Here is a 12,701-nt window from a genome sequence, read left to right on the forward strand (position 1 = left end):
TCAGAGTGGTGAAACCCGAGAGAAAAACCTACCCTTGATGATGGGCATGATGGCACGCTGCTGGATAGCAGAGGGACGCTCGAAACCATAGGCGTAGATACCTGGAGAAAATCTTGTCAGCCTAAGATCTTTCCTCGACAAGCCCGACCTCACTGTCGCCGGACAAGGGAAAAATATCACATACCGCGAAGGAGCTCGGCCTTCAGGTCCATGGAGTCGAAAGAGTCGGTGATTTCATCGTAGTTAGAGTCGATCTGTCCTGTTACGGGCGAAAAAGAGGTTAGTATACTCTATCTGAAGATTCTTGTGCGATGCTTATTGTCGCTCTTTTTTTTTTTTTCTTTTCATCTTCCCTCCCGCGTTGGGCAAGAACCCGCCACAAGAGTCAAGACAGAAAAGAAAAAAAAAAAAAAAGTCGAATAGAAAAAGCGAAAAAGAGAGAACGAGCATACCCTCGGGGATCTCCTCCAAGCCCTTGTCGTTAGAAGCCATGATTGCGGTTGTAAAGTAGAATGATCACAGAGCGAGTTGTGCCTGTGACCGGAAAGAAAGATGGTGGGGTTTTGGGTGAGAAGTTTGTAGAGGTTTTTTTCTTAGCGACAAGACGATTCCCAGTGGGGGTTGGTCGCGGCGGCAGAAAATCACAGTCCGGGAAAAAAAGTCAGAAAATTTCGTAAGGAGACTAGTCAGTCGTGCGCAGTCGGCAATCAGGAAGTTTGGTTTCACCGACGAGTGGGTTTTGGTCTGATCAATCAATGGTTTTGGGGGAATGAAAAATTTCATTTGTTCTGCCTCGCTCCGCCCGACCGCCTGCTGCTTCTGGCTGTGCTAGCCCGAATTTGCCTCGTGGGGTTTTGCCATCCGCCGTTTGTATACCTTAGGGTTGTTGCTGCTGCCGACGGATGCTCTCCGACCCTGTGCTGTGCTTGGATTGTATTATTGGGTGGGCTGTCTTTGGCTATCTCAGTGACCTCAGTGACCCTGTCGGTGGGTGACATCTCCTTCAGTGTGCGTGTTTGTGCATCTAGGATCCTACGAGGTACCAGGCAATTTTCCCCCACTAAAGGGCACGTCCGAGCCTGAGGCTGTCCAGCCATGCCTGACATCACCTCCATCGACAGTCACCCCGACCATGGCCTGGAGGATGTACCTGGAAATGATACAATCCCCGGCCACCCGATGGGCGTCAAACCCAGTGGCAATGCCCTGCTTGCCACTGAGAATCTCCGGAACGTCATTGGCACATTCAAATTACTGCCCGATGAACTGATTTTGATGTTGCTGGAGTCCCTGGATGGCCCGGCCTTGCTGAGTATAGGACGGACGTGTAAGGCATTCTATGCATTCACTCGGGCGGAGGATCTGTGGAAGGCGCTTTTCATCCAGTAAGACATCATCGTACCTGGCCATACCTACATCCTAGGGTGCCGGCGCCCCAAAACAAGTAGGTGGTTGATTGATCCACGTTGTACTAAACTACACCAGGTCGCCTCCCCCTTCATTTGCTTGGCGAGGAACGTGGCGGTCAACATATCTCAATTTGCCTCCGGCCAAGGTCGCTATTCTGGACTGCTCGAATCTATTCTCGGACGCCCTACACCGACCCTTCTATTGCGCGCACATCTCATTGGATCCCTTCGTTCGCAACATCCCGACGAGGAACCAGATCGCTCGGCTGCCGGATCTGTCCCCAGAAGAGTTCCAAGAGAAGTGGACCGACACCCCGTTCATCCTGACCGAACCCGTGAAACAATGGCCGGCCTACCGAGAGTGGTCCGTCGAGACACTGCTGTCGCGACACGGTGACGCGGAGTTCCGTGCGGAGGCGGTGGATTGGCCCTTCAAGACCTACGTGGATTATATGCATCATAACTCGGACGAGAGTCCGTTGTACCTGTTCGATCGGGCCTTCGTGTCCAAGATGGGGATCAAGGCGGGTCCGCTGGACCAGGAACCCGAGGCGATGTACTGGCCGCCGCCCTGCTTCGGAGAAGACTTCTTCTCTGTTCTGGGTAACGACCGTCCTGATAGACAATGGCTGATCATCGGACCTGAGCGATCGGGTAGTACCTTTCACAAGGATCCGAATGCCACCAGCGCCTGGAACGCGGTCGTCCGAGGCTCCAAGTACTGGATCATGTTCCCTTCGTCGTCTAAGCTGCCCCCACCGCCGGGAGTGTACGTTTCTGATGACCAGAGTGAAGTGACGTCCCCCCTCAGTATTGCGGAATGGCTTCTTGGCTTCCACGCCGAAGCCCGACGCACTGCGGGCTGCATCGAGGGTATCTGCGGCGAGGGCGAAATCCTCCACGTGCCTTCGGGGTGGTGGCACCTCGTCGTCAACATCGAACCGGCCATCGCAGTCACGCAGAACTTCATCCCCCGGGCTCATTTGGGTGCCGCTTTGGACTTCTTATCGAACAAGTCAGACCAGGTGTCCGGATTCCGAAAGGACGTGCACGATCCTTACAACCGGTTCGTCAACCGGATGCGCGAGACCCACCCGGATATCCTGGAGCAGGCCGAGGAAGAGTTGAAGAAGAAGAATGACGGCAAGAAACGGAAATGGGATGAAATCGTCCACGGAAAGCCAGATGGCGAAGGAGCCGCAGACGCATCGGAAGGAGGGGGGTTCAGTTTTGGCTTCGGAGACGACGGAAGCGACGTGGAAGTTCCCTGAATTCCAAGCGGTCAATCGTGCGTCAAGCATGGACATGGCACTGAACGAATGGAACATTCTTGAATCACATTGCGCAAGAAAAGAAGAATATATTATCATGACAAAGCACACGCCTGCTTCCGCTGTTCAGTCTTGATGTGCAACTTTCATAGAGCTCCAAATGGGTCTCGCAAAACAAAAACCGGAAACCAAGTCTCAGAACATAAAATGCATACGAACGCTTAATGACAAGCCACTGTCTTAGCAGCCGACGTATTTTCCCCGAAGACCAGATATCCTACGAAGGCACCGACAGCCACGGAAAGCATCACCCAGCCGTTATAAGTCATGAAGAGTAACCTGGGAATGGCCTATGAGCGGTCTGTGCTGCAAGGAGAAAGCAACTTGGGAACACTCACATGATAAAGAAGCTATAGAACACTTGCACGGCATACAAAAGGGCCATGACGATCTTGCCCCTCTGCTCCAGTTTCCGGCGATTGTCGCTGCCTACAAGTAGCGGTGAGCTCTCGTCGGGAATGTGAGTCGCTGGATGGTAAGGGAGGCCATTCGGGGCAGAATCGTCGGCGAAGTCATTGCCTTGATGGTGTCAACGAGACTGGACTTGAGCCCGGCCATGTCTTGACCTCCCCCACTTCAAAAATCCATATAAAATAATTCATAAAGAAAAATATAGCACGAAAATAAAAATAATTAAAACGAGAAAATAGACTTACCCCCCGTCGAAGCCGACGACGTAAATGCATTCAACCGTCTTGCATGGGCGGCCTCAAACCGCCTCGTCAGTTGACGAACGCCCTCGTACCCGGCCGTCAAAAGTACGATCACGACCAAGGACACCAGAAGAGAAACAATCCCGGTTACATGCCACTGGCGGAAGACAATGCAGAGGCCTTTGCTGGACCAGGTGAAAAGCATCTAGCGAGGTTTAATTAGTATCTCCATAGAGATCATCACATGAGTATACTCCAGTCATAGATAGAACTATGAACGAGTACCGTCTGAAGTGGGGGTGGGGGGTTAATGAGGGGACAACTCCATACATTCATACTACACTGGTCACCCATATCCATATCCCCGTGGCCGCCATGGCCGCCGTGGTCCATGCCCATATCGTGATGCATTGCGTGGTGATCCATAATGCCAAAGAACCTGTCTAAATGTATATGAGGGCGAAAAAGCAGCGCACCAAAAAGTCCAACAAGGAGGCGCAAGGAACGTAAATCAATAAATGCCCTCTTAAAATAAGGTAGGAGGGGGAGAGATGGGAGAGCAGATCCAAGGGAGGAGAAGCAGGAGGGAGAAGTAGGCGCAGGAGCAGGCGACCTGATCGGGGTTGCGCCATAGGCAAATGCAAACGAAACAAACACACCGATAAGATGCGGAAATCCAACCAACACCCACGACTTGTAGCTCTACTTCCCTCTCCGCCGCCCACCCATCCTCTCGAAGACAAGACAAGACCAGACCAGACCAGACCGGAAGCGAGAAGGGACAAAAAAGGAAAAAGCATACCCCGAAAAATGAGCGAATCCGCCCCTCCAATCCCCAACCCCAACGTCCAGGGCACGAATTCCTCCGTCGCAGTCACCGCCGCTGCGTCCAACGCCGGCAGCAATGCCGATCAGACGGGGAATCGCGGACTGCCGTACTACGAGAAATTAAGGCGCGAGCTGCGCGACACATTACATAGAAAGAGATTGATGGACAAGAGCATGGTGAGTTTCCCTGCCTGCCTCCAGTTCCCTATCGCCCGGAGATACGACATAATGCGATCGGTATCACCACACGCGCACTCGCGCTCAATCTACCATGCCCACATCGAAAACACCCTCAGCCTACATCAGACAAGCACAAGCTAATCCCGCAACCCCCAACAGACACAACTAGAAGACCAAATCTTCCGCTTCGAACAATCCTACCTCGAAGAAACCACCGCCGGAAACATCATCAAAGGATTCGACAACTACATCAAGGGCTCGTCGAACACGGGGGTTGGCGCGACCTCGCTCTCGTTCTCCAGCGGCGTGGGCGGCGGCGGCGGTGGCGGCACAAGACGCAAGGCCCAGGTGACGGACGCGGATCGCGTGTTCTCGCGGAGTTCGGCGGGGTTTATGCGCGTATGTTTCTCCTCCTTCTGCGCTCTCTCTCTCTCTTTCTCTCTCTGTGGTTGAAATCTGGAAAACTGGAATGGACCCGTGATTCTAACTATGTACGGACAGGACTCAACGCCCTCCTCATCCCAGACGACGCCCTCGCACGCACCCACCCCGACGTCCACGTATAACGGATCCACCGGGAAACCGAACGGCGAGGCAGGCTCAGCACCCGGAAGCGTAAAGGGCGGGTCGTCGTCGAAGAACAAGAAGAAGTCCAACAACAGCAGCAGCGGCAATAAGGAGATCAAGAACGACGAGGACGAGGAAGGCGGGGACAAGCCGCCAACGAAGCGGTTGAAGATCAGCTATGGAAGGGATTGATCGTTATTGACGGCTTTGGATTTTATGTGTGTTTTTGTGTTTTTTTGGGGGGGAAGGGTCTGTCTGGAGTTAAAAGTTGGATGGTGTTTGGGCTGAGCTGGGCGTTTTTGTTTCCCCGTCCTATCTGTCTATCTCTCTGCTGTGTGTGTATTATTATATGGGTGCAGTATCTATGCGGGTGCTTTGTTTATGATCCACTTGAAACCGCTGGGCTGGAGGGATGAGATGGACAGCGTTTGGTGTTCTTCCTATGTCATGATATCCATTGTATTACCACTTGAGTCGCTAGATCATAGATCAAATCAGATCAAGTCAATTTGCTAGAAATGAACTACTGCTATATATGCGATATACTAAGTAGGTAGCAGGCTGGGTAAGGACCAAGTTTACAGCTGCAAGCGGTAAGTAGCTACTTCATATGCCCTCAGTTCGATGTCGACTTCAACGGAGTCGCTCTTCTTCGAAAGTGGCAGCGAGACCTCGTTATCCTCAAGCACATTGCACTTCCAGATCTCTTTAACGGGGAATTTGGTTCGGATAGTTCCTCGGCTTTTACCGCCGAGAGACTCGTAGATGCGGAGGATGATGCTTTTGCCTGCACGGCGAGGCAAGTTGTCTCGAGAGATGTCCTCATCGTCTTCTCCACGCTTGACAGCGTCGAGAATGAGGGATTGTGATCCACCCAGAGAAATCGATGAGAAAACACTCGCATTCTCCGGACCAGCGGACGGCTCAAGCACCAGCGGGTGGTTGAAATTGTACCCAGCCCGAACGATACGAGCATCAAGGGGTCCGGCATGCGGTAGGATGGCATAGCGGATGTGGTGGCGGCCCATGTCGGCGTGAGCATCGGGTGCTTTCGGTGCACGGAGCAAAGAAAGGCGCATCAGATTGCCGCAGGTTGCGAAACCGTACTTCGAATCGTTCAGGACGGAGACGCCGTATCCGTTCTCGGACAAGTCAGCCCATTTGTGACAGCAAACCTCGAACTTGGCCATGTCCCAGCTGGATGACATCAGTATTAATATTCATCAGATGTGTTTCAGATAATTTGGAGACATACCTCGTGTTGTAGTGAGTTGGACGCTTGTTGATTCCGTACTGAGTCTCATAGGATGCCTCTGTGTTAGTGATGTCAACGGGGAATTCAACCTTGAGGAATTTCATATCTTCCTTCCACTCAACCTCGCTGTGAAATTCCACGTATGACGGCTGATCCTCCGTAGCAGCGGCAAGACTGATGGTAGTCTTGACCCAGCTCTTATCACTGATCTTAGTTTCAGTGACGACGCTAGCACGGTATGGATCTTTCTCGGAGATGCTGCTCTTTCCGGAATGCAATTCTTTCCTCGACTCAAAATGGAAGACCTCCACATCCCATGCTTGCCAGTACAATGGCTTGTCGTCAAAAATGACCAGCTGTCCGGCCTTGCCATCCTTGGCAATCACCTCACGATCCTCGTCGACGTCGTACAGTGATATGATTACACCGTTCTGAATGTCAACCTTCAGTTTGGAATTCTGAAGACGGAACGTGCCGGGGCTAATCTCCGACACCGTCACAGTAGAAGCCGGACGCGTGGTGGCAGGATTATACTCGATATATCCAGTATCACCGGTGACCAGGGCAAATTTTGAACCCGTCGAGGCTGTGAATTCCTCGGGGATCCGGACTACCTCGGAACGGCGCCAAGGTAGGGTATTAATAGCTTGGAGAGTCTGGCCACTGCCTGTACGACCATACCCAAGAGCCTCGAGGGCCTGTCGCCTAGCTTTCTCTCCTATCTTGAAGATCTCTGCATAAAGCTTATCGGAATCATCATAGCACATCTCGATGGAGCTGCCAGGAAGGCAATCATGGAACTGGCCCAGAAGGGTTCCCTCCCACATATCGTCGATGTCTTTCTTGGGATATTCGTAGTGATTTTTGGTAGCGGCCAGGGACGCAAGAGTGGCCAGGTATTCAAGCTCACGCAGCAAGAACTCAGACTTGCGATTGTTGCGCTTGTTGTTTGCCTGTGTGGTGTATGTACCGCGGTGGAGCTCAAAGTAGAGCTCGCCATACCACGTAGTGAATTCAGTGCCGCTCGTTGCTTTCTTTTCCAATTTCTCGAAGAAATCGTCCACGGACTCTCCCATCTTCACACGTGGGAGGAGGCCCACCTTGTCACTCAGACCGCGGCAACGGCGGAGCTTTTCGAGATGCTCAAAAGTAGGCCCTCCACCACCATCTCCCTTGCCGAACACCAGGAGCGAGGTGTTGTCCTGATCCATCGACTTGTGTTGGGTCACGCTACGCTTGACATCACCGAAGTGAGCACTGGCGGTGTAGGTCTCCGAAGGGCTCATATGGCACATGACTTGGCTACCATCCAGGGAAACCCACTTGAATGTCGTGTGGGGAAAGTTATTGATGTTGTTCCAGCTGAGCTTCTGTGTGAAGAAGCGACTCATTCCCGCCAGGCGACAAATCTGAGGGATTTGGCTGGAATAGCCAAATGTATCTGGAAGCCAGAAAGTCGTGGAACGCTCTCCGAAGTGGCTTTCAAAGAATCGCTGTCCGTAGAGAAACTGCCTGACCAACGATTCGCCGCTGGGAAGGTTGGTGTCATGCTCGACCCAACTCCCACCGACGGGTTGGAAGTGTCCTTTCTTTACCCAGCTTTTCACGCGGTCGAAGACGGTAGGATAGTATTGCTTCAGCCATTTGAATTGCTGTGCCTGCGAACAAGTGAAACGGTGCTCGGGGTATCGGTCCATCAGGTCGCATTGATTCGACCAGGATCGGGCCACCTTGCGCTTGGTCTCGGCCCATGGCCATAACCAGCAGGTATCGATGTGGCAGTGGCCAATACCGTAGACTATCGGCTGTGTATCCGTGCTGTATACATCAGACGAATCGACTTTATCGCCGAGATACTTCTGAGCAATCTTGCGGCCCGCTTTGATCGCTTCATTGCTTCCATTTCCGGCAATGAACGCATCGATAATGGCATTGCCGACCATATTCGCCTCGTGAGATTCCCAACCATCACCGGGGAACTCTCTAGCGGCATCTACATAACCAATCAGCGAACCGGGGTACAAACATCATTTCGTCAGCACAACATACCGCCAATAATCCAGAAATCATAGAATAGTGCCCGGGCTTCGACATTGACAGCAGTGATGCGTGCTGTATGAAGAGTGTAGTACTTATCCGGGGACGGGGGCTGGATCGAATCGCCCCCAGGGGCATTGCCAAACATGCCATTGCAGGCCATCTCAATGTAGAACAGATGCTCCTTTCCATCGCGCCAGGCGTCAGGGATTACCCACTCGATCCGCTCACCTCCGCCCGTAAGACCCTGCAATGGGTGGCCGTCCTCCGTCCACACTAAGCCCTCATTGTTGGCATCCCAATGGAACTCGAGCCGCTCCTTCTGGCGCAAGTCCTCGGGTACGCTTAGACGGATGCGAAACCAATGCGTGGACCAACTGGGGCCAAAGGATGCGCCAATACGCGTGGGCTTGAATTCATGGGAAGTAGCCTCCTCGAATGGGGGGCGCTGCAGGTCGGGGACGGAGTAGACTTCGAGCTTGACGTGATCTTCGTCGGAGTTGGTGGCCTCGTGAAGCTTCCTAAATCGAGATCAGCGGATGAACGTTGAGGATTAAGTTAATTCACATGGACCTACGAGAGCAAGTTCTGGCCCTCGTACTGGCCAGTTGCGGTGAACTGTTTCAACCGATCGGTGTAGATGCTCTTGATCCGCTGGCCAACGGGGCCAGCCGGAGTCCGGGGAAGGGAGCTTGGAGCTTGTCGGGGCACGTCTCCACCCATGGTTGCGCGGTGGGTACGGGGTGGTGGATTAAAACGGGTCTGCCTGTAAAGTGTATACCCGACGGTAGAATCAACAAACAGAGGGGAAATTAAAGGGGATGGCGAAAGAAATGGATTCGATGAGGAATGGGGGGAAGAGGGCGAAGAAGAGGAGAAGGAAGAGAAGGCTGGAAGTGCGGAGGAATGCAGGAACGGGGCAGGTGACGTTGTTGGTTGCGGAGATCCGTTTTACTTAATCATCGCAAGGCGGGGGAATTGCGAGGGTCGTTGGAATGTGACCGGTGGAGTTTTAATTCATGCTGTCTTGCATGCAGCAGATCCTGAAATAATCCCAGTCCATCCTGGCCAGTGATGACTCCTTTCATCATATGATAGTGCTTTATGGTCACATCGTTACATCCTCCCCTCTCGGCTCTTGCATCGACTCACTCCGATGGTGTACTCATGTCAGGAGGCACATCTCAATGGAGTAGTATCATAGATAGATATGAATTCATTCTGGCTAGAAGGTAAAGTACTATATAATCATGCACGCTGTTGACCTGGATATATTGGTAGAATAAATAATCGCCGACGGAACCCAACCTTCCGGGGAGTCGTCCTTTCAGCTCCCATAACGCCCAGCGCACGGCTTAAAAATCTTCAAGAATAGATATAAAAGGAGATGAGAGAGTGGCAGAAAGAATGACTTGAAGGGGAAAAAATGAAGAACGCTTGCAAAAAGATGGTGCCGACCTGGACAAAAATAGAAAGGACAATGAGGCCAAGATAATAATAGTAGTAATAACAATCCCGGATGAAGTGAAGACAAAGAAAAATCGATAATTCCTTAGATCCAGGGATCTACCCCTTCCCTTTCGTATGAATTCTGCGGGCTGACCGGTCCGACTAACCGGATTTGTGACTTCAACTCCATGCGTTTTCGATCCACACGAGCGCCGGTCATCTTCTGCTTCGCTGCGACTAGGACTTGACTCGTCCCGCCTTGCAGTGCTTTCATGTAATCTCGCGGGATTTGCTGAGCCGGTGAGCGCGGTGGTGGCGACAATGGTGGCGTGGTATTCGTAGCCTCTGGTTTAGGAGACGAGGGGCTCTTTTGATATCGCGGAAATCGCACATTCTGACTTTGTCGGTAGCTGATTCGCTTTTCGCGACCCGACTTCTCCCAGATGGCTGCACCGTATTTCTGATATGGCGACATGGGTACAGCCAGCTGTTTTCGTCGCTGGAAAGCGACCGGCTTCAACGGTTTCACGCGTTCTTCGGCGCTGGAGGTGGTGGACATGGACAGTCGAGTCAGCTTCTCAGTCGAATCAATGTCGTTGTTCTGGAACGCAATGCTCTCATCGTCGGAGTAGTTGCTGGATGGCACTCGCGGAGTCGGATGACATTTCTGCACGTATTCCGAGGGCGCTGTAGCCGGTCGTGCTCGCTTTGCTTTTTCTTTGTCGACGGAGTGCTTCGAGATCCTTTGTTGGACATACGATCGGATCGATTTCCGCATGTCATGAGCCAGGGTGAGTCCGCTCCGTTCGGTGCTATTCCAGCGATTCCCTTTCTTTGAAAAGTCGAACGTTCCCAAATTCAATCGACTGGCATCTTTCTTCCTTTGCTTGGACGGGAATTTGGGGGACTTGGGCGGCAGCTCCGACGGGATGGCCAGCTCCGGGAAGAAATCCCACTTCTTTTCTCGGAAGTAGTGATTGGGACGGGAGCGATTGGGAGTCCACGGTTGGGAGCTCTGATATCGGTCCTGGGATACGGCTGCGAAGGTTAAAGGTGCCGGGCGAGGTTTCACGAAGGGCTCGACGGGCGACGAGCGATCTAGATTGGCGGCCGAGGAATGATCGACCAGCTCGGCCAGATCGTCGGACGGGGAACGAACGACGACGGGATAGCTCCCGGTCGATGCATTGGACGGGCGTCGACTCTCAAAGCTGTCGGCGAGGCTGCTGTCGTCGCTCCATGCCGTCGAGGCTTCCATCGACGGCGTCGCCGGTAATGGTTTCGAGGGCAGATCGGGAAGAGGCTTGTCCAGCTTGAGTGAAGGACGAGCAGGCGATTCGGGCGGAACGACCCGCTCCATACCCTCGAGAGACCGAGACGGTCTGACCGGAGGAGCTTGCCGGGAGATGGCAAAGGACATTGGCGACGGCATGCTGAAAGACGATGTATGGGATGTACTTGTCGAACGGGATTGGCGAACAATATGTGGAGAGGGATGTCGAAGAGCCCTTCCCCCTGGGGGACAGGGGATTGAAGAGAAGGAAGAAGGAGAGTAAAGAACGGAGGAAGGAGAGAAAGAGAAGAGAAGAGAAGACGAAGACGAAGGAGAAGAAAAAGACGAGCGAAGGCGAGAAGAGGGGAAAAGAACGAGGGACAAATAGAAAACGGCCGACCAGAGACAGTGACGATAAAAAAGCGACCACTCACGGCCGTGTGTCACTAGAAATCAACCCAATGATTTTATTTGAACCCGGGAGAAAAACGGATCGAGATCCAATCCGAATCCTGGTCCTTCACGACTCGTTCTCTTTGGGCAGCGCGATCACAAGACCCCGCCAAGTGTCGCTCGAGCCCTAAAGTCGGGCCTGCAGAATCCGCTACGACCGGCCAACGAGGCGGGATTCCCATCGTTTAAAGAATGCGGCGAAAGGAGGCCGGAAGCAATCAATGACGACGACAAAGAAAGCATCGATAATGTGATATAAAGGGGTGGATCATGCAGCTAAACGAGGGTCCCCCCTGGTTAGTTGGGAGGGATCCGGGACGGGGAGCCCCCAAAATGATGGAATAGATCATACGGAGTAATAAACAATAAACAAAAAAATTCAGTATTTAAAATGAAAAGGAAATGGCCCAGAAGGGATAATCCACAAATAATGGGGAAATAATGCGCGCCAGCACCCAACCGGACGCGGCCAGGGAAAAAAGCAACGCGAATCGGCTGCAGGATCGTCATCGTCCATGGGCGGCGATAACCTCATGGACCGGCCGAGTGACACGCAGCCATGCAAGGGATGTGCCAAACAGTCCATCGCAATCATCCCTGGAGGAGTTCGTCGAGGAAATGATGAAACATGACAAATCACGGCGAAATCTGGCCGGCGCTCACCAATCGCTTGTGCGGATGGTTATAATCGTGATAATCGCGATCATTTCCGGCGTCGAATACGGAGGCAAGTCGGATGGGCAGGATGTCGATGCCAACCAGGCTGGCGGAGTGGGCAGCTGGACAAATCATGGAGTGGAGCCGGGCCAATTGACAGTTCACACTACTCCCATTTCCGTATTCTTCCATGGGCCTTCCCTGGGGCAGATCGGAGCGCAAGAGTGGAGCTCCGTCAGCTCCCAGAATAGCGAGCGAACAATGATGAATCAACTTGGCGATGCGATGGCGTTGAAAGAGACAAAGAGCCCCGTCGCTGGAATCCCGGTCGCCACGACTCGCTAAATTCTCATTGTCGTCGTCTGGTTGCCCGGATGCGGACAATTGACAGAACCAGCAGAAGAATACGATGCAAATGACGCCAGAACAGAGAATAATGAATGGTTTCCTGCAGCCCGTCCGGCCGAGTTGGCAACGCGACGGGGATGGCGTGCAGATTGGATCCGTCACCTCGACTTTCTGGCGGTGAATCCAATCATTTTTTTTTTCTTTTCCTTATTTTGATTTCACATTTATTTTCTATTTTATTTGTTTCTTGCTGTTTAAATT

At 52.5% G+C, this 12,701-nt stretch overlaps 6 protein-coding genes across 6 annotated transcripts; 3 read left to right on the top strand and 3 right to left on the bottom strand.

Moving 5' to 3' along the window:
- The first annotated feature begins 918 nt into the window (after window positions 1–918).
- On the top strand, window positions 919–2,945 carry P170DRAFT_434385 (putative F-box and JmjC domain protein). Its single transcript, XM_024848702.1, has 2 exons — window positions 919–1,385; window positions 1,486–2,945. Exons 1-2 carry the CDS (start codon window positions 1,096–1,098, stop codon window positions 2,678–2,680), a joined length of 1,485 nt encoding a protein of 494 aa, XP_024707969.1. The 5' UTR covers window positions 919–1,095; the 3' UTR covers window positions 2,681–2,945.
- Window positions 2,902–3,819, bottom strand: P170DRAFT_472559 (low-affinity Cu transporter; the record flags this gene model as incomplete). Its single annotated transcript, XM_024852958.1, has 4 exons — window positions 2,902–3,019; window positions 3,079–3,259; window positions 3,397–3,598; window positions 3,724–3,819. 4 exons carry the CDS (start codon window positions 3,817–3,819, stop codon window positions 2,902–2,904), a joined length of 597 nt encoding a protein of 198 aa, XP_024707970.1.
- A 274-nt stretch (window positions 3,820–4,093) lies between these two features.
- Window positions 4,094–5,482, top strand: P170DRAFT_507423 (chromatin modification-related protein EAF6/MEAF6). Its single transcript, XM_024854483.1, has 3 exons — window positions 4,094–4,398; window positions 4,561–4,800; window positions 4,903–5,482. The coding sequence occupies exons 1-3, from the start codon at window positions 4,204–4,206 to the stop codon at window positions 5,158–5,160; spliced, it is 693 nt and encodes a 230-aa protein (XP_024707971.1). The 5' UTR covers window positions 4,094–4,203; the 3' UTR covers window positions 5,161–5,482.
- ams1 (alpha-mannosidase) lies at window positions 5,476–9,256 on the bottom strand. Its single transcript, XM_024845457.1, has 4 exons — window positions 8,838–9,256; window positions 8,273–8,781; window positions 6,224–8,216; window positions 5,476–6,165 (listed from the first exon to the last, which is right to left on the bottom strand). Exons 1-4 carry the CDS (start codon window positions 8,981–8,983, stop codon window positions 5,547–5,549), a joined length of 3,267 nt encoding a protein of 1,088 aa, XP_024707972.1. The 5' UTR covers window positions 8,984–9,256; the 3' UTR covers window positions 5,476–5,546.
- A 556-nt stretch (window positions 9,257–9,812) lies between these two features.
- Window positions 9,813–11,141, bottom strand: P170DRAFT_472562 (uncharacterized protein; the record flags this gene model as incomplete). The annotated part of the gene is made up of 1 exon (XM_024852959.1): window positions 9,813–11,141. One exon carries the CDS (start codon window positions 11,139–11,141, stop codon window positions 9,813–9,815), a length of 1,329 nt encoding a protein of 442 aa, XP_024707973.1.
- A 368-nt stretch (window positions 11,142–11,509) lies between these two features.
- Window positions 11,510–12,659, top strand: P170DRAFT_109811 (uncharacterized protein). Its single transcript, XM_024842310.1, has one exon. It carries the CDS (start codon window positions 11,877–11,879, stop codon window positions 12,435–12,437), a length of 561 nt encoding a protein of 186 aa, XP_024707974.1. The 5' UTR covers window positions 11,510–11,876; the 3' UTR covers window positions 12,438–12,659.
- Window positions 12,660–12,701: the final 42 nt, after the last annotated feature.

Source organism: Aspergillus steynii (assembly GCF_002849105.1).
Source record: "Aspergillus steynii IBT 23096 chromosome Unknown P170scaffold_2, whole genome shotgun sequence".
Classification (NCBI taxonomy): Eukaryota; Fungi; Ascomycota; class Eurotiomycetes; order Eurotiales; family Aspergillaceae; genus Aspergillus; species Aspergillus steynii.